Source organism: Oryzias latipes, chromosome 3, assembly GCF_002234675.1.
Source record: "Oryzias latipes chromosome 3, ASM223467v1".
Classification (NCBI taxonomy): domain Eukaryota; kingdom Metazoa; phylum Chordata; class Actinopteri; order Beloniformes; family Adrianichthyidae; genus Oryzias; species Oryzias latipes.
The window spans coordinates 10,124,331-10,144,171 of NC_019861.2; the positions used below are offsets into that span (position 1 = coordinate 10,124,331).

The 19,841-nt window shown below is 39.8% G+C and overlaps 1 protein-coding gene across 1 annotated transcript in view; it reads left to right on the top strand.

Moving 5' to 3' along the window:
* ddb1 (damage specific DNA binding protein 1) overlaps positions 1 to 19,841 on the top strand; it is a 51,092-nt gene that overhangs the window by 22,381 nt on the left and 8,870 nt on the right. The window contains exons 14-23 of the mRNA XM_004066854.4: positions 2,411 to 2,574; positions 4,596 to 4,703; positions 8,831 to 9,038; positions 9,636 to 9,731; positions 9,905 to 10,016; positions 10,502 to 10,625; positions 14,188 to 14,352; positions 14,814 to 14,908; positions 17,200 to 17,370; positions 18,749 to 18,858. Of these exons, the coding sequence (XP_004066902.1) occupies positions 2,411 to 2,574; positions 4,596 to 4,703; positions 8,831 to 9,038; positions 9,636 to 9,731; positions 9,905 to 10,016; positions 10,502 to 10,625; positions 14,188 to 14,352; positions 14,814 to 14,908; positions 17,200 to 17,370; positions 18,749 to 18,858 (1,353 nt within the window). The remainder of the gene's footprint in view (positions 1 to 2,410; positions 2,575 to 4,595; positions 4,704 to 8,830; positions 9,039 to 9,635; positions 9,732 to 9,904; positions 10,017 to 10,501; positions 10,626 to 14,187; positions 14,353 to 14,813; positions 14,909 to 17,199; positions 17,371 to 18,748; positions 18,859 to 19,841) is intronic.

Consider the following 19,841-nt stretch of genomic DNA (forward strand, 5'->3'; position numbering starts at 1 on the left):
ACTTTTTTTTTATGCTCTATTGTACTTTTGGAAGAAATGCCCTTCTTAAAACAAGTATAAAAATAAAAAGATGTTTCTCCCTTTTTAGAGGGGAAAATCCTGCCAATAGAACTAGTAGAAAAAGTCTTGGTAAGATTTCTTAAAATAAGTTGATCTGCCTTTTTTAACACTACATTACTGGTGGAACTGAGCTATAAAAACACTCATAGTGGGGTATATTGCTCTAAAATTTAAAATATCTTATATCTTTTGTTTAAAGAAATACTTTTCAATCTATAAAGCACGTACATTTATACACTTTTTCTCCCCAAATATATTCTATTTTTGGCGCTACAAAAGTCCATCTATCCTTATTTCCAGACCATAATCATCTTAAAGTAAAACTCGAATTACACATATATATATGTAATTTTGTCAAAAGTGTGTTTGTAACTATCATTAGCCTGAAAAATACGGTACTCAGAAGTTCATTTAGTTTCATATTAAGTGTAAAAATGTATTTTTAAACTAGAAACTAGACAAAAATGCTTGGTAATATTTGTGTTATTTGCAGTGTAACCTTTAATTTTATTTTACTTTAGTGAGTTCCTCTTGATTTGCAATGTTTTAGGTTTAAACATGAAGTGTTTCACCATTTTCCTCTGCTGTCAGCTTCTGTTGGGTTAAGCAGAATGTGCCACGCGTTTTTTCACCTCAAAGCAGAACACACTGCTTAAAACACTACACCACTGGGGCTTATTGAGACAAAGAAGGTTTTTAAATAACCGAATGCCGAAAGAGTCTGAGTGAAGTGTCTCAAATGGGCTCCATTGTGAGTTTTGGATTGTGTCCATAAGCAGCTGGTTGGATGTAAGTCGCACAATTCATCCCAAATAAGAGGGGTCTAGTTTGGTTCAAGCTTTGTACTAAAAAAGGAAACTGCTTCTCAAATAAAATGAGTGAAGGTATATTTATTTATTTATTTATTTGTTTGTTTATTTAAAAAACCTTAGTCTCTTTCAGTTTACATGTGAGTATTATTTTAGGGTCAAACACTTCCTTTTATTTTACCCCCAAACATGTTCTTGTGTAAAAACGGCATAAAGACCCACGGTGAAGAAAATTGTGTTTTTGGTCTTTTTGACGTGTTCTTGTGGCATTTTTCTGCTACTGGAGGACTTGAGCTCAAAAAAGCATGTCTGAGTATTTCTTTATTCAAATCGCTGTGAATCAGGAGCAGACAGAAAAAGTCTGTTTTGTGACGTGGAAAATTTGCTGGGTGGGCCTCAAGCTCCCTACTTCAAACGTGGAGGGGAATGGGGGGCGGGGTTGCTCTGTACCAACGATCCCACCTGCAGCTCAGAGGCGAATTTCTAATGTGCTACAGCTGCTCTGCAGAAACTATGTCCTAGAAAACAGCAGTTTTTTTATTCAGCCTAAAACCAGCGTTCTCATAATGAAAGACCACTGGGACGCTTTTACTATAGACCCATAGATGATCAAATGGTTGTCTGAGCCTCTATCCTAATGACTTTGGCACTGAGGACCCCCCACGACCGTCTTTCATAAAACATTAAGTTTAAAATGAGCTGCTTCAGGTCACCTTTACAGACTTTTGGAATGTCATGTTGACATTTCTTGGTCATGCCCAGTTTCATTTAAAGCAGGTTTATCTCATTGTCCTTTGCAGACGACCGGTCTCAAGAGTAGAAATGGAAGTTATAAAATTGAAATGTCCTTAAAATGCAGTAAATATATTCTAGTCTGATTTTGTTTCTTTTTTGTGATCGTGAATCAAGATTTTCAGTCGGCAGAGCATTAAACCATGGGAAAAACTAATCATTTTTACAACAGCTTTTGAATAAAGTAAAGGAAGGAACTGTGGAGTTCTATGAATGTTTTGTCAGTATTTTAGAGCTTAGGGTTAAACTCCCCTTTACTGCGGTTGTGCTTTTGAAATGTACTTGCTGTCACATTATCAGGAGTTAAATCGTCCTGCAGAAGCATTCAGAGTTAACCGAGCTTTTCTGGAGAATAGATTCCAGATGATTGAAGACCGACAGGAAGACATAAAACACTAAAGCTGACACCAGAAAGGGCTGCAATCCCCCTTTTGCACAAAGAACTGGAATAGATTTCAGAAAAAAAACATTCTGTCAAACCCTTAGTAGGACTTTGGAATGATCTTGCCTTGTGATCATTTCATTGTAACTGCCAGAAATGTACAGAGCAAAAAAGATCAATGCCTCTGATGGAATAAACTGATCACAGTGGGTAATATGACTTTTAATTGTCTTTTGTGCTATCAGAGATGTGCTGGACTTTTATTCATTTGCAACTAGAACTTCTTCAGTAACACAATTAACCTATGTTCTGTAACTTTTACCACACGTTCCTCTTCAACCCCCCTGAACTTTTGTACCCTCTTCAGTACCACGGAGATGGAGCACGAGGTGGCGTGTCTGGACATCACGCCGCTGGGGGAGAGCAGCAGCGAGTCGCCGCTCTGTGCCGTGGGGCTGTGGACAGACATCTCGGCTCGGATGCTCAAACTCCCCTGCTTCACACCGCTCCATAAGGAGATGTTGGGTGGAGGTGAGACCAATATAAGGGAGGGGCCTCTACTGCAAAGGAAAATTGATTAGTTTAAGCGACCAGGCCAACCTTTTTAAATGTAATGAAAGCCTTCGTCAAAACTGTCCTTATGGGTGGACACGGACTGTCTGCGGGTGGAAAATGGGCAAACCTGTACACTAAAGGTCGTAGACCACTCTGTGAGCCCGTAGAGCGAAGAATGTTCATGTACATTTGTTTCTACGGGCATGCTGCGGGCATATAGCAAACACTTAAACAACATTTAGGGGTGAAGCAGGGGAGACACAGGCGTGTCGTAGAGATTTTCCAGTTTGCCAACCCACCAAATCCTGCAGAGTTTAAATGGGACCCATTAGTGCAGTTACTGAAAAAAAGTGCTTCCGACTGATAGAAATGAGTAAGTTAGACAATCGGAGCAATATTTGTGTGAACGTCCTACGAGCACTTGTGTGTCAGATGCATGTTAGTCCGGTGCGCAGTCCGGCGTTAGGGCATCGGACGACAGAGTGCAACTTACATTATCTTTCCAAGTACTTCACACTTATCACACGCTAGGAGATAAAATCTCTGTTTTTTATTTCAGATTATTTTCTATTTTTTTCTCTTTAATTTCTTAAACAAAAATGACTAATTACAGAATGAACAAACAAAAACTCTAAATCTTTTTTACATCTATTTTGGGAGTTGACCTGAATTCAAAGTACAACTAAATACAAGCTGTAAAAAGGCAGGTGTTCTGTGAGCTGCTGCTGGCTAGAACATCTTGTAAAGAGGAACAGTTCTGGCACTCAACAGTTTCTGTTTCTGGTGTTCTAACAAATTCCTCGTACTCCCACTTTTGGTTGCAAGTCTGAAAGCAACTGTTCCGTCCTTCACCAGCTCCTCTTCGCCAGTTGCCATTTTAACGTCCACTGCATGTTACGAGAGACGGGCAGGCTGACCTTAGTCTGAACAACAGAAGCCCAAGAGAAAAGGGTGCTGGGAAAAACTGAATATCCAAACCAAATCTTCTCTTGTGCTACCTTGTGGGGTCCAGATGACCCCACCCTTACTTTGACGTGTTCTCCCTACCATGACAAAGGTGGATAGAGGTGGAAAGATTTCATGTAATCCATGGACACCAGTGAAGATCACAAATCATTGAAGAAAAAAAGTTCAGCGAACTGTCTAGTGGGTCTAGATGACCAACGTTAAAGTGCTGGATAGCACAAGGGTTACCCAGCAAATTCAAATGAATCAATAAATTCAATTTATAGCCCAGCCCTACCACTTGGACAACAATCGTACAGGCCATTTTCGTGACGTCCCTTGAGTTGGTGGTGGGTGGTACGCGCCATGCGAGGGTTTTGAACACGAAAGCCCAAAACGCGGGTTTACAGGCATTTACAGAGACTTTTCATTGAAAGCGAGTTGCCGTCGCCGGTATGCTTGTAGCTTAAGGCTTAAGACATTGTCCTTTTATTAGGCAGCAAATTTTGCAGACACACTTTTAATATCCGCTTTTTTCATCTCTTACCTCCTCAAAACATATAAGTTAACTTCAGGATCTGATAAAAAAAACTTCAAATCGCAACTTGGCATGCTCGTCCAATCATCAGCATTTCCTTTCATTGACACTTCTTTGCCCATAAAGCCAGGAGTTTTAACTCAGCACTCTTGGCTTTACTTTTGGAACAATCAATCAAGACTTTTTACCTTTGCAAACTTTAGGAACAAAACCAAATAAAAGGCTTCCCCATTGCATTTATTGCTATTTTGCAGACTGCTGCTCCTAATGGAGCCGCCTTTGAAGTCAGAGAAACAAAATGTTTGGAAAATGATGAAGAAAAAATACCTGGATTTCTTCTAAACACATTTTTTTTCCCTCTCTGTTTAAAATTCCAGCCAGCCTGTGGAGGAAAAAAAAAAATTACTGATTACTTTGACAAAGACATTTTTGCAGGCATTTATCACTTTCTGTGTGTTTACCAGCGACTCAATAGTACGGGGAAAATAAATTAGCTGTTTGTGTGTTTCCTCAGAGATCATCCCCCGCTCAATACTAATGACCACATTTGAAGGCAGCTACTACCTGCTGTGTGCCCTCGGAGATGGAGCGCTCTTCTACTTCGGTCTTGACCTGCAGACGGGTAGGTTGCTCCCACCACTGCACTCGATAGTTTGGATTTTCTCAGAAAGATTTGGGCCTTCCACATGGGGCAGATTGACATTTTTAGAGTATTGTTTTATGTAAACGGGTTTCAGTGGATTGAGAAACTCAACCAGCTAAAAAAGAAAGAAAGAAAAAAAAACATTTTTTTTATGTTATATAATGTATATACTGTAGGAGATGTTCTTGAAAATGATTGACTAAAATAAGTTTGGTCTAAGTGACCTAGAAAGTAATGGAAATGTTCTTAGTATAGATCACCATTATGTTGCCAGTACAATAGTTTTTACAAACTGACGTTATCATATTTTGTGAAAACAAACTTTGCTTCTAAAGGCACATTTTTGTGTCCAATTTGTAGGATCCATTAATTGTTTTAAGTGTCGCTTCGTTTTACAGACACACAGACACTTCCTAAACGATTCAGCTTGAAATTGGAATTGATTACCTTTTATGTTGAATCCCCAAACACTTTATAAGTAATTTATCTTTTGAAAGTATTAAAGTATTTCTGGTAGGAATATATATTATCTTCTATATATATGTGTGCGTGCATTTTTTGGAGTTCAGGTTGTATTTTTTTGCAGTGTGGTCAGAGGTGTGACTTATACTCAGGTGCGACTTTTTTTCTTTTTTTTAATAAATAGGCTCATTTTCTTCACCTTTTGGCATATCCCTTCAGCTTTATTGGTTTAGGCACTGGGGGACCCAGGCTTTGGCCCCCTTGTGGCCACATAGTTAGGCAGTAGCGCAAAGGCTCTTGCCTAAGAGCTCACTCATTGGGTTAAACTCTTTGCTCCCTTCAGGAACAAACCCGGCTTTATGGCTCGCCAGTCCTAATCTCAGCCGACGGAGCGATCCAGCAGCTTGATAAATAGATTCATGTGTTTCGTTGTTTTCGCAGTAACAACCGCTAGAGGGCACTGTGGGTGTTTTTATCAGTATTTGCTACTGACAGCAATGCAGAAGAAGTGCCGGCCTCTGCAGAAATGTTCCAAAGCTAGACAGACGATGAAGAATTCAACAGATTTAGTGATATTAAGTTTTTAGTTGACTTGTTAGCATGTTCTTTGTGCTATGGTTATCTGAGTAACTGTTCTTATGCTGGGCCAGATTCCTTCTATGTAGGCCTGAACAATATACCGCAAATTTATCGTTATCGCGAAATCAAGCTGTGCAATATGCATACCGCAAAAGACGGCAAAAATCGCAATAAATGATTACCTTAAATGTGCTAAAACAAACTCATGGCAGCTTGAAATATTGAACAAATGAAATTAATCCCTGTATGCATTTAACCAATCAGAAGGACCCGTTTATGTTTTTGATCAATCAGATGAGCCCTTTTATGTTTGATGTTTGCCTCCTACGTCGATGAGGGTCATTTGGAGTATAATTTTTAAACTGTTGCAGTGAAATGGAAATGATGTTTTTGTTTTTTTTGCCATTTGTTTATATACCTTAATTTATATCGTTATCGCAATATTAATTACCAATATCGCATATCGCGAGTTTCCTCATATCGTGCAGCCCTACTTCTATGTTTTGCTGAAGCTTAGTAAAGTTATGGTAGTGAAGCATGCATATATTCAGTCTGTTATTGTTATCTACTCTATTATTATGATTTGTCTTCAAGATAAAACGGCCGCTCTTGTTCCCATATTTGGTTAAATGCATTTCACCCAAAAGTACGTCTTACACTCCAGTGCGACTTATAGATTTTTTTCTTCTTTATTGTCCATTCTTTGGCATCTGTCTCTTATACTCCAAAGCAAGTTATAGTCCAAAAAACACGGCATTTATTCAGTGACTGTTTTTTAATTATCTGAGCTGACAGCCATGACAGCAGCACCATAGGTTAAGGGCCTCCATTTCTCAAAGAATGCAGCATCTCCCCCTGTAGATCGGGCTCCTGTGAGACTGGGGTCGCTCTAACAGCTTGGTCAGTTCAAACCGAAGCAGCAGAGCTGGATCCCGCCTCAATTTTAAGCACAACTGTTAATCCACTAAATAGCCCTGTGAATGGTTTAAAATGCCACTCTGCCCACTCAGATTAAAGGATTTCTGGATAAAATGTCCGATTGCAAAGCCACGACGCAGAGTGGGATAATGCTGCTGGAATTAAATAATCCATTTAGAAGTCTTGCTTCATGTTATGTTATGTTATGCAGTGAATGTTTGGGGGTGTTAGGAAGTCAGCAATACAGCAGTTTATAGCCAGAATATTTTTAGCTGACTGAATACTGGTAATTGACCAACAACTCAAACAAAACTTGATCTTTAAATCTGGCGTTATTAGGCATTGCATTTCATTTGTTTTTACAGGAGAGTATCTGAATATTTAAAAGGGGCAAAAGTTCCAACTAACCATCTTTACCCATCGGGACATTAACAAATGATGAGATTTCAAAGTGAAACGCACTCGAGTGTTAAAATGCAGTCCATTAGAGATGCAACTGGCAATTATTGTCATTATATTGTCATTTATTATTGATGAGCGGCACAATTTCCTCAAAGCCTGAGAACTCCTTCTGGTTTCTGTCAGACAAGCAGTCAAAATATACTATGCAGCCAATGCAACTGAATATGATTAACTCAGAATTATGTAAAAATAATAGACTCACTCCACCTCCTCGACGGACGATGGACACAGTTTCACAAGAATAAGCAGGGCCCAGGCACTAGAATACATTTGAGAGAATGCACACAGGAACTTGCAAATAATTCAATAACTCTGCCACACAAACTACTGTACTTGCACTACATTAAATAAGGGTATGACTCAGAATCTCAATAGGAGTGTGCATATAAATGCACTCATTACTTTGTGTGGATACTGTGATTCCAGTTATGTTGTGGTGGTATAAAGGGACAGGAAATAAACTGTCAAGCCAAAAGCAGAACGTGCTTGTAATGCTGCTGTGTTATGTACCTTAAAAATACAATAAACAGAAGAAGACATACAAATTTTATATTACTGTGTTTTCCGCATTATAGAACGCGCAAGATTTTCATTCACAGCTTCAATGAATGGTCTATTTTGTACTTATGTCATATGTAAAGGCCGTGTTACACAGCCACTACATTTTGCGCATATTGCACGGAGAAGAATTGGCCACATGTGAACAGACGTGGAAAAAGCGAGAATCGTTGCTGTTTTTACACGAATGAACCATGTTAAAAACACGGAAGAAGTATGGATAAACCACACAAAGAAAATATAAATAAACGTAGAACATGAACCGTGCGTGATCATATGCAATTCAGTAGTGATTTGTGCGTCAATTATGTAGTTTGAAGGTGATATATGTGCCGTGTACGTGATATCAAACGAATGCATCGGTGGTACATGTGTGACAGGTCTGTTTGACATACGTAGAACGGTCGTGGAAAGCCACAAATTTCTCGCAAAAATCATGCATAAGAATTATGTAATAATTGCACATAAACTACAAAAAATACGCATAAACTGCATAATTCTCAACTGACCAGAAATTTTAAACAGCTGAAAACCGAGTTGACGTAAAGACCCGTCGGCAAAACCCTCTATGGACACCTGCGCAAACCTACGAATGACAAAGAAACACATATGAATTACGTATATCAAACGTGGATCACGAAGGACCGACATTTCATATGGAAAATGTACATAGTGGCTATGTGACACTGCCTTTAATGCGCACCAATCTATAAGACGCATTAAGTGAAACAAAAGAGTCAGAGATAAATTGGACTTTATTAACCGTGTTCACAGTACCACTGAAACGGACATACTGTGACTATGCTAACTACCAAGCTTGTTAGTAACACGTAAAAAAAAACAAGGCAGTACGACATTGCTACACATTAGCTGCTTTAGCATTTTCACAGTACACCCAACTGACATTTTGACAGAGCGTCGTGTACCTCTAAAATGGCTTTGACATTGGTAAACACAACCAGAAGTAATCCATACATAAGGCACACCGGACTACAATACTGTCGTTTTTGAATAAAATTAAGGCTTTTAGGTGCGACTTATAATGCGGAAAATACAGTAATTGCTTCAGTTTTCTAAGAACAGACATTATTAAAGATGCTTTGAACTGAATTCTTTTCTTTCCGCAGGTGCACTCAGTGAGCGCAAGAAAGTCACCCTTGGCACTCAGCCAACCGTACTGAGGACCTTTAGATCCTTGTCCACCTCCAACGTCTTTGCCTGCTCTGACCGACCCACGGTCATCTACTCATCCAATCACAAACTGGTGTTTTCCAATGTCAACCTCAAGGAGGTCAATTACATGTGCCCACTCAACTCTGAAGGCTATCCTGACAGGTCAGTAGCACATTTATGCTGGAAAAATGAATGAGTGTATTGACTGCTTCTAGTTAAAAAAAAAACCTATGTAAACATGTGTATATATGCGTTTAAGGCTTCACACATTTAAAACTCTTGTGTTCACGCACCGCTACGCAGGTTTTTAAGTTGGAACCGGTTGAAATTTGTGGGTAGCTTCTTTTTCAAAACCCCTAAGTGCCAACTGCGTGAAAATTAATCTTGGAGGAGAAATTAACAATTGCAGCTCATGTGCGTCTTTCATATATGGGAGTAGAGCTGTGAAAGAAAAAACCTGGAGCAAGATTCACCAGATTTGCTCTGCTTAGACATTTTGTACCAAGCCTCTTCCAACAGTGAGTTGGAACCCGCACTTGTATCGAGTAGAGACAGACCTGTGTGAACACTATATGCTGAAAAAACCTACGTTCATCACATTCTTGAACACGGCACACAAGCCTGGTGTGTACGTAGCTTAAGAAACTAATGCCCCAGTGTTTGAAACTTTTCGTTTACTGAGTCAAGCTTTACCAAACTTTGTCAGATGGATGTGTTTTGTCTGTAACTAATTATGTTATTGTTTGTGTTGTTCTTCAGTTTGGCTTTGGCCAACAACAGCACTCTGACCATTGGCACCATTGACGAAATTCAGAAACTTCACATTCGCACGGTTCCCCTCTACGAGTCTCCCAGGTCAGTCCTAAACACCGAGTGAGCACACATCTTTAGTTTGGTGGTTTAGATTTATTATTTGTCCCAATTAGTAAGGATTTACTTTGTCTGGTTAGCCAAACATTTTGTTTTTGATACGCACATGTGTGTAAGAGGAGTCATGTTAACTCTGGTTACTGTCCCATCCATCCCAGGCGCATCTGTTACCAGGAGGTTTCCCAGTGCTTTGGGGTTCTGTCCAGCAGGGTGGAGATTCAGGATGCAAGCGGCGCCATATCTGCTGTAAGGCCAAGTGCAAGCACTCAGGTAACAAGTCAAAGTCTTGTGCTTTTGCAAGAACAGCTTATTCTGGCAGATCTGTTAGAATGAATCCTCCAGTGAAATGCTAAGTTGTATTGGTTTGATTTTTAAGGCGAATTGCTTTAAGACATATCCTTTCAAAAACAGATGATAGATCTTAGTCTAATTGAAGACAAAAGCTGAGGATGATGATGAGGAAGCAGAAGTAGAAGCTTGTCGGACACTGTATTTTCTATTCTCTCAGTGTGGCTCTGTAGCTTCTCCTAGGGGGCATATTTGCACTTCTTGTGTTGTTTACTCTCACTGAGGCTCATGCATGCGATGACCAGACTGATGTTTACTGATTTACTGATGGAGCACATCTGCTGCTGCAGATGGTGCTGGCTCTGCCGTTCACACAGCTAACGGAGAACTAGAGATTAGCGTTGTTTTGTTCCCCACGCTGCTTCTGTGGTCGTCCTCACTTCTCTTTCCATCTCATTAATTTACAGGCACTGTCCAGCAGCGTGAGCTCCAGCAAGCTCTTCCCCAGCAGTACGTCTCCACATGAGACCTCCTTCGGTGAGGAAGTGGAGGTTCACAGTCTGCTAGTAGTGGATCAACACACCTTCGAAGGTGAGAAACGTTGAAACTCCATGTTTATATAATCAACTCAACAAAGGAACTGGTTTGTAGAGCTGCAAATATTTGCAGATTACAGGTGAAGCACTCTTTCTGATTAAAATCCTTTCATTCATTATGTTTGGTGGGAAAGGTAACCTTAAGCCCTGGTTTGGTAAAAACAATTCCAATCGTTATTTAATTTCAAGGTAGAATTAATGGGGTTGTAAACAAAACACACTGTGACGCTACGTTTACACCGCCCCTTGGCAACATGCGATCAAGCAGCCACTTCTTATGTAAATGCATGTTGCGGGTTTCCTCATTTGAAACTCTCACATTCAAGTGTAGCTTTGCAGATTTTTGAGTCCGATTTTTGGCTCTACGTACAAACCACTGAACACGTGTTAAAAGTAAAACCAGGTTGAATTTTGGCCAACCAGGGTCTTGGATTTGGTTTATTTTATGTAAGTGCCGACCGTTTTGGAAATTAATCATGGAGGAGAAAATATTAATTGCAGTTTGTGTCCGGCCAGAATTATACGACACAAAGTCTTTCATATATCGGAATAGAGCTGTGGAAAACAAGCAACATTTTTTATGAAAAATAGAATTTTAAATTTAAACTTGAGTTTTTATTTCATCAAAGCATTTCTTTATATTAATAATGTTCCCAAATAAAAAGCAAACCCTGTGGTTTTAAGGCTGTAGAACTCCTCAAACCACACATTGCTGTTATTAATTAGTGTTATACAGATGGATTTTTTGCCTTTTTTTTCATTCTTTCCCCATTTAAAAAAAGGAAAATGTTATTAAACATGCAAATTAAAATACAATTTAATGTCTATTTTAAAGGTCCTACATCATGCAAAATCCATTTTTTGAGCTTTTAAATGTATCATAATGTTCACTCCTCACTATAAACTACCCCAAAATATTATTTTGATCCATTCACCCATTATTCCTCTAAAAAAAACCTGAGCTTTGAGCTATAAAAAAGAGCGGGTTCTTATATTGTGATGTAGACCAGTGAAGAACAGCCCCTTCCAGGAAGAGTCTGCACCGCCAGCTCCGCCCCCAGGCTAACACACACACCCACTTTCTCCATAGAGCTTGCAATGATCGGCTAAACTCTATACATAATGCACAATATGCACATCCATCTTTGCCAACGTTCGGATGTTGTTTGTTGTCATGGGTGAAACACAGACGCGCTGCTGAGGCCGACTTTAGCTTAACGTCATGAAAGAGGCCTCACCCACAAGGACAGAGAAGCGGAGTCTAAGAGAACGAATCATCTTACTACTTGGTTGAAAAACAGCTCAGGAAAATAATTAACATTTAATAAAAATGTGTTTTCTTTGTGTGTGTGTGTGCCAAAAGTAATATATTATCATACACATAGATACGGTTTACTATAAAAGGCTTAAGAATAGCATGTATAGGCACTTGTAGTTAAAAATAGAGTCAAGTTTGAAAATAACTCCTAAATTTGATTTGAATAATACTTAATTTTATCACCTCTTATGAAAAGCTGCCCTAGCTTATGATCTAAACAGGAGCAATAAATAAAACTCATATTATATAATGTTTTCGTCTTATGACACACCGACAGGGTTTAAATGCATTTTGATTACGGTAAAATATCCCTAATCTGGCAATTGACTCGCAGTAAAATATGTGCAGCAAAAGCATGGAGGCATGCATCAGTGTTTGCATTAAGTCACAGGGAGGACAGCTTGTGTGTTTGGGTGTAAAATCCTTTTCTCTTTTGGAGTGAATTACAGACAACCTTTCCAGCCCACATATTTCTCCGTTTTGTCAGATGCTATTGTTCCCAGGAAACCAATCTCTCATTGTAATAAATAGAAGCATCTTTACATGTTTCGGCAAAAGCTGTCTGGAAAATAAAATGGATCAACGTACGGAACTGTTAGCGCACGCAGGCAGTTCAATTTGGAATGAAAATGCCTCCTGACTGAGTCAGCTGCACCTGCTCCGCACTAAATCTCTCCCTTGTTCTGCGAACAAATAATCACTTAATCAATGCCACACTCAGTCACTAGTGGGAGGCAACACTGGTACTATAACCATTTGCAGTAAACTGAAATATACAGATCAGTGGTAAAAAGGTTTGGGTCAAACATGCAGATATGTTTCCACCATCATTTAGACGGGCAGCAGCTGTGTAGGGAGGGAAAACACAGCGGTGTGCAATGATGGGGTTGCTGAGCTCAGAGCCAGTAAAGCTCTGATAGCTACTGCCTCACACTGAAGCTCACAAACCACAATTATGGGTCTGGGATGGTTTCAGTTTGGAAAAAAATGTAAAAAGAAAACTGCAAGAAGAGGTTGCCAAAGAATAGGAAAAGAAAAGTAATATTGAGAAGAAAATCACTAGAATTTAGTAAAATTACCTTTCTGTGCAACAACATTTCGTAAATCAAGCAGTTTGGGTCGTAAATCAAGTTTTTCCATTGTCAAGAGGATGGAGCTAAAGAATTTGGACTCATTTTAATCATTATTTCCTTATTTCTAGATCCTAGCTCTTAAGTCTGTGTCACACAGCCACTATGTTCATTTGTACATATTGCAACCCTCTCCAGTACTTTTAAACGGACCGTGAAACAGGAGCCTGAATGGTACTTCATGGAAAAAGTGAGAAAAGTTGTCGTCTTTACAAGAAATTTTCACAGAGGTATCACCAATACCCGAATAAACGACGCAAAGAACACGTAAATCAACGTAAAAGGTAAAACTAGCCCAAAGTTTATGCGTGATTTACACAATTTTAACGTGAACCATGCACTGAATACGCGATATAAAAGTCATCCATCGGTGGTACGTCTGAGTATCCATGTCCCAAAAATAACATACAATTGCATAAAATTTAGATAATATTAGAGCATAAACTAAGTAAAATATGTGTAAACTGCGTAATTCTCAAAATTTCGGATTGCTAATGTAATTGACGTAAAAATCTGTCAACCAAAATCCTCGACAGATATCTACGCACATCGACGAAAGACAAACGCAAGAAACACAAAAAATTCGTAACCTTGCTGATTTTGACAAAAGCTTGGGGAGGTGTAAAATAAAGTGTAGTTAAAACAAGTTAAAAATGTCCAAAACAAAGTTTTAACACATGTTCCCACTGCGGTTCTCTGTGCTGAACTCCTCTTTTACAGTCATATTCAGGTGTTTGAGGTCCTCGTGGCCTGCAGGCCTGATCTGGAGTCTCGGCTCTGTGCTGCTGCTGCAGAAATGAGCACACAGCTGCAGGGTTTCTGTGAAATGGAAATCCTGTGTGTCCGGACTGAACTCTCTGTGGAAGAGCGAAGGTCCAGCATGCGGGGACTGCGGCTCACATTGAAGCGGGGCGTCCTTTGATGTTGCCATCCAAGACCATTTCAAATGTCACTTAACCTGCGCGGGGTGCTTAGTCTGTTTTGAATAGAGCTGTCTACTTTTAACCAGATGAGTTCAAACCACTTTGGAGAAGCTCTGCAGACACTCGGTGTTCTTGACTCTGACATTTAATGTGCATTTTCTTTTTTTTTTCTTTTGTATCTGTCAGTTCTCCACGCCCATCAGTTTCTCCCCAGCGAGTATGGCCTCAGCTTGGTGTCATGCCGTCTTGGAAAAGACCCGTCTGTGTACTTCATCGTGGGAACTGCCATGGTGTACCCAGAGGAGCCTGAACCTAAGCAGGGGCGCATCATTGTCTTCCATTACACTGACGGTTGGTACCGTCCTCCGTGATAAACTTGCTTGTCGCCACACACAACCCTCTTTGTGTTCCTCCCCATATCCTGCAGAAGTTTTTTTTCTCCTCCCCTTCCTGTCCTTTGTTCTGCACATGGACACTCTGTCCTACGCTGCTCTTTCCCCCGTATTCATTCAATCACTTTTTTCTTTTTTGATCTCCTCATCAGACAATTCCCTTCTCACTATTACAAATTCTCCTCATATCCCCTCACACTCTTTGCCTCTCAAGATGCATTGCTTCAATTTCATTTATCTTACTCCAGCTCTTTATATTCTCCTCATCCTCGTTGTTGATGCGGCACCATCTCGTTTTCTATTTTTCCCACGTCATCCCCAAAGTTGTACTCGCTAAGCTCTTGTAGCTGCTAATTTAACCTAACATCACAGGAGTCAGCTCTTGAATGTTAATTCTGACTGAGGGTTATTTATCTGCAGGTAAGCTGCAAACCGTGGCAGAGAAGGAGGTGAAAGGAGCCGTCTATTCTATGGTGGAGTTCAACGGCAAGCTGCTGGCCAGCATTAATAGCACAGTGAGTCTTTCTTTTTTTTTGTTTTCAGCGTGCAGAGCTTCTGGCATATTTTCACTGAAAGACTCACTCCGATGAAAATCCTGTTTCTAACAAGCTCTTCTTACATTTTTATGATATTGGAGAGCACACCGTATTTGTCAGACTTTAAGTAAGTAGATAAGTCGCAGCAACCAAAAAAATTTGCATAATGCAGTAAAAGAAATCATAATTAGGTCGCACTTTTGGGAGAAATTTGTTTAACAAGTACTGGACCAAAAATGGACATTACATCTTAAAAGGGCTAATTATAATAACAATAACAATAATAGACGGAATATATGATCACTTCACTGCCGCAAACGTATTTAGCTTCATGAAACATAGGGGGAATCGAGTATATCAGTGCAACATATGAACAATTATTCAAACTACCATAGCATATAGAAAATACTAACAAGTCAACTAAACTCTTTAGATCAGCGATCCCCAACCCCCAGGCCGTGGACCGGTACCAGCAGTCAATCTGTGGGCCCTTAAACTCCCTGCTTTGAGCTCTCAACAAAGGAAAGGGAAAGGGAAAGGGGGGCGGAGTTGCTCCGCGCTAACGGTCCTGCTCTCAACTCGTAGGCAAATTTCTAATGAACCCCTGCCGCCCTGCAGAAACTGTCTTAGAAAACGAAAACGATTTTTGGATTTTGCCGAAAAAACGGCATAAGCATAATTAAAAGACCACTGGAAACGCTTACTAAGATGAAAAGATGATTGGAGTGGGACTTTAAAACTTTCAATTGAAACCTAAAGAAACCTTTCGATGGTTTCTGCAAACAAAGATCTCTTAGCTCAATTCTTTTTAATGCACTTTTGCCTTTAAGCGTTTTCTGCTGTCCTTTAGTCTCCACTGCCAACATCAATCTCTCTGTGAACAGTTAAAAAAAGCCTATACCATGGTCCGGGTGAAGACTGGATTCTGATTGGCTGCTGGGTGTGCATTAAAAAGTGATAATCCACAGTGATAATGCACGCCTAAGAAATAAGTTCCGGTCTCATATCTTAAATGTTCTATATCACTGCTCTGGCGTCTTTAAAACAATCTTTAGCTTGATCATCTGGACAAAAACAAGCGGTAGGAGGTGAATTTTCTCTCTGAACTGATGCTTTATTTAACAGATATATCCTTTCCTTTGCCGTCTGCAGTTGAGGTCCGTTTGCATTGTCACGGTAACGCACCGCACCACCTAATCTGCTTTTTGCGAAAAAAGCAATCTAAACTGAAGAAACTGATTATATATTTGTTTCTTTTGTAAGTGACCATGGTATAAGCAGGTTATTGGCGGAAGCAACCGTCCACCACTTCGCGACAGACTGTTCAGGCTTCCACTTGCGTTAATTCCTGATAATGCACACTCTGCCGGCAATTATCCCTTACTTAAAGTTCAGAAGTGAAACTGTGCATCATTTTCCCTGTTCTGTCTATTATTACTTAAATCGGATTCAAACGTGCTTCATGTTTGCTGCCTCAGCCGGCCTCTTGATGACTGTTGTCCGTTTTCTGTGGGTCTGAGCAGCGCCAGCTGACCTGAAGGAAAAACGCTGAATCATTTCATATTGTCGAATCTAAAGGGATCCATCCCTCGAGGATATGAATGAAGACACCTCACATGCGGTGTGAAAAGAACCACGCGCACCCACCCAGAGCTATGATGGATTAAAGGGATTAAAAGCTTGAAAGGCAGTGTTCTCTGGAGAGGTCTGCACTCACACAGTCGTGAGATTCTGATGTTTGCAGCTCACCAGAGCGCAGTGACTCACTTCCGCCTGCACCACTGTCCCTACCTGTGTTTACCTTTAGAAAACTATTTAGCTTTGAACCAGTAGAGTAAAAGTGGATCGAACGATAGAAGGTTGACTCTGCGTTTGTTTGCTGAGCGGCACCACTTTTATCCCCATACGTTGTCATAGATCAAATTAAATTTGATCGGACTTTTGTTCTGATTCCTTCCGGCATCGTCCTGAAAGTCATCTCAACATCATTCCTCCTCCAACAGAAAGGACAGAGCTTCACAGCTTCTCCATCACTAACCTCTAAAGCATTTTCATTGCTCTTAGTCCGTCCAAACTATTAAATAGTAGGTCTAATTAGCCGCTAACTGTTCATTTATGAGGCAGCTGGTCCCTCTAATTTTCAACTCACCCTCTCTGAGGCACATCATTGGCAGAGTGATGACAATGTGGAGCTGAAATGTCAGGACAGTTTATCAAATAAAGAGCCACGCTGACTCAGGTAACAGGAAGCGCTCCCCGTTTGCTTTCAGGTCCGTCTGTACGAGTGGACGGCTGAGAAGGAGCTGAGGACCGAGTGCAACCATTACAACAACATCATGGCTCTTTACCTGAAGACTAAAGGAGACTTCATCCTGGTGGGAGACCTGATGAGGTCTGTGCTGCTGCTGGCCTACAAACCCATGGAAGGCAACTTTGAAGAGGTGAGATAGAAGGACATGATAGTTACACCAGAGTTCTTTTGTGTATAGGAAGGTTATAGTAAGAAAAAGCCTGCAATAGGCAAAATGTCTATGTATGTCTTTGTATCTACCAATGGCGGCCCGTCTCTTATTGAGGCCCTTTTCCAATATCCGCCGGTTTTAACTTGTGTTCGTTACTGTTGGATGCCGGTCTCCAAAAGTGGCCGGGCTAATTTAAATCCACCCATCTTCCCCTTGTTTTGCAGACGCCGGGTGTCTGTGGTATTTGCGTTTTGAGCCAGTGTAGTGATGGCCAAGAAACGCAAATTTAAGTTCTGGGATACATTTAGGGTTCTTAGATATGTTTGGGATCCACCCCCAAATGTTGTGCAGATTTATCACCAGAATGTTCTGTGTAAGTACCAAAATTCTGGTGAGAAATTTAAAATTCTCAAATTTAATTGAAATTGAGAAACCTAAACGTCTCAAATTTAAATTTGAAAAATTAAATGTAAATTTCTCTTTTGGACAGGACAAGTTAAAAAAGAAAAAGAAAAATACACTACACTTCCTGGTTGAATGAACGTTAAAAAGAAAACAAAAAAAACTGCTACCCTTTTTTTATTTTTAAGAAGACACAAGTATAAATTGAGTCAAATTTAAATTTCTTGAATTTAAATGTGAGACATTTAAATTTGATAAATTTACATTTTTCGAATTTAAAATAAAATTTAAATCCACCCATCTTCCCCTCGTTTTGCAGATGCTGGTTGTCTTTGGTATTTGTTATGAGTCAGTGTAGTGATGGCCAAGAAACACAAATTTGAAATTCTCTAATGAAAATTTACATTTCTTACATTTTAATTTTAATTTGAGGAATTTAAACTATGCGTGGCAGCATATGCCAAAGCACATTCCGGTGAGAAATCTGCGAGGCATTTAGGGGTGGATCCTAAATGTATCAGAGAATGGCGCAAGCAGAGTGTTGATATTGAGGAGATGGCTGCAGCAAAGCAACAACCAGCAAACGGATTACCCGCTGAAGCTGCAAAGGAAGTGAGTGACGACCTAGAAGAGCTACTTTTAACATGGATTATTGCCCATAGATGGAAAGGTGCGCGTGTCTCTAGAAAAAAGAACATTTGCCAGGAATTGGACCGGACTGGATGTGCGGGCGCCTCTCGCACTTTTCAAGTTGCGTAAAAACTCTGGCAGCCGCTCCGGAGCGGCACTCAATGCAGCGTGAGCCCAGGGTTAACTTTGTCCTTAGCTGCAAGTTCCTCCCAAAGTTTTTTTTCAGACAGATATTGCATTCTGAAAGAATAAAGAACAGCTTTTTTTCTTCTTTTTTGTTCAACTTAGAGAAGTAAATGTTTTTTGTTGTTGTTTTTTTGTCCAGATTGCTCGGGATTTCAACCCTAATTGGATGAGCGCCGTGGAAATTCTGGATGACGATAACTTTCTGGGAGCAGAGAACGCATTCAACCTGTTTGTCTGCCAAAAGGACAGGTGAGCAGGATGGCAGTGTGGAGCTGTCTTTAGGGGGCGCTGCGCCCATCATTATTATTCTAGTGCTCTTTTTGCTTAGAGCTCTTACACAGCATTTGTCCGTTTGTCGGGTTGTAAGGATTCTGGTTATTCAAGTTTCTCATATGGGGTCAAATCAGGATGAGCCTAAAGTGAATGGAATAGCGGATTTTACATTTGAAAACAAAAACAAAATTAAAAAATAAATAACCTAAAAGTACATATTGTAAATTTGAAGGAAATATTGAAAATTTGAAAAAGAAAATGTAAATTTAAAATTCAGTATATGTTTGTTTTTGTTTTCAGCCTTCAATTGACCGTTTCAATTCAGAATTTTGCTTTCTGTGTTGAGCCTGATTTCATTGGGGGGTTACTAGAACATGACTAACTCTGGAGCGTAGAAGTTATGCTGACATTGTTTTTGCTCCAAAAATAGCATCTGTTGTTTCCGTGTCATCCTTCCTTCAATGTTCCAAACTCTGGGAGAACATCACTGCTGTACGCCACGACAGAGAAGAGACGACTGCAGGCAGGGTCGACAACCAACGCAGCAGAAATGACGCCACCGTAGCCTCTATCACCCAATGGCAATCATGTCTCGGTAGCCAATGGGATCAAAGCTTCAGTTAAGGACTTAAAGCACAGAGAAAAACTAAAGTTCAAAAAACAAAAGAGCAGCAGCTCTTGTAAAGACATTTGGTAACAGCTTTAGGTTAACAGTTTTTTTAATTCAAACTTGAAATTTTGTTTTTTTCTTTTTCTTGAAATTATCACTATTTCTTTAAAGTTTAAAATGTATTTTTTAATATTTACAATTGTATTTTTTAAACTTTTAAAATGGTCTTTATTGTCCTTTTCTTAAACGTTATTCATATATATGATCATATATGACCTTTGGCACACTAAAGAATAATTTTATTTTACGGAAAAACAAATTGTTTTTGCAGTTCAGAAGTAAGACGACT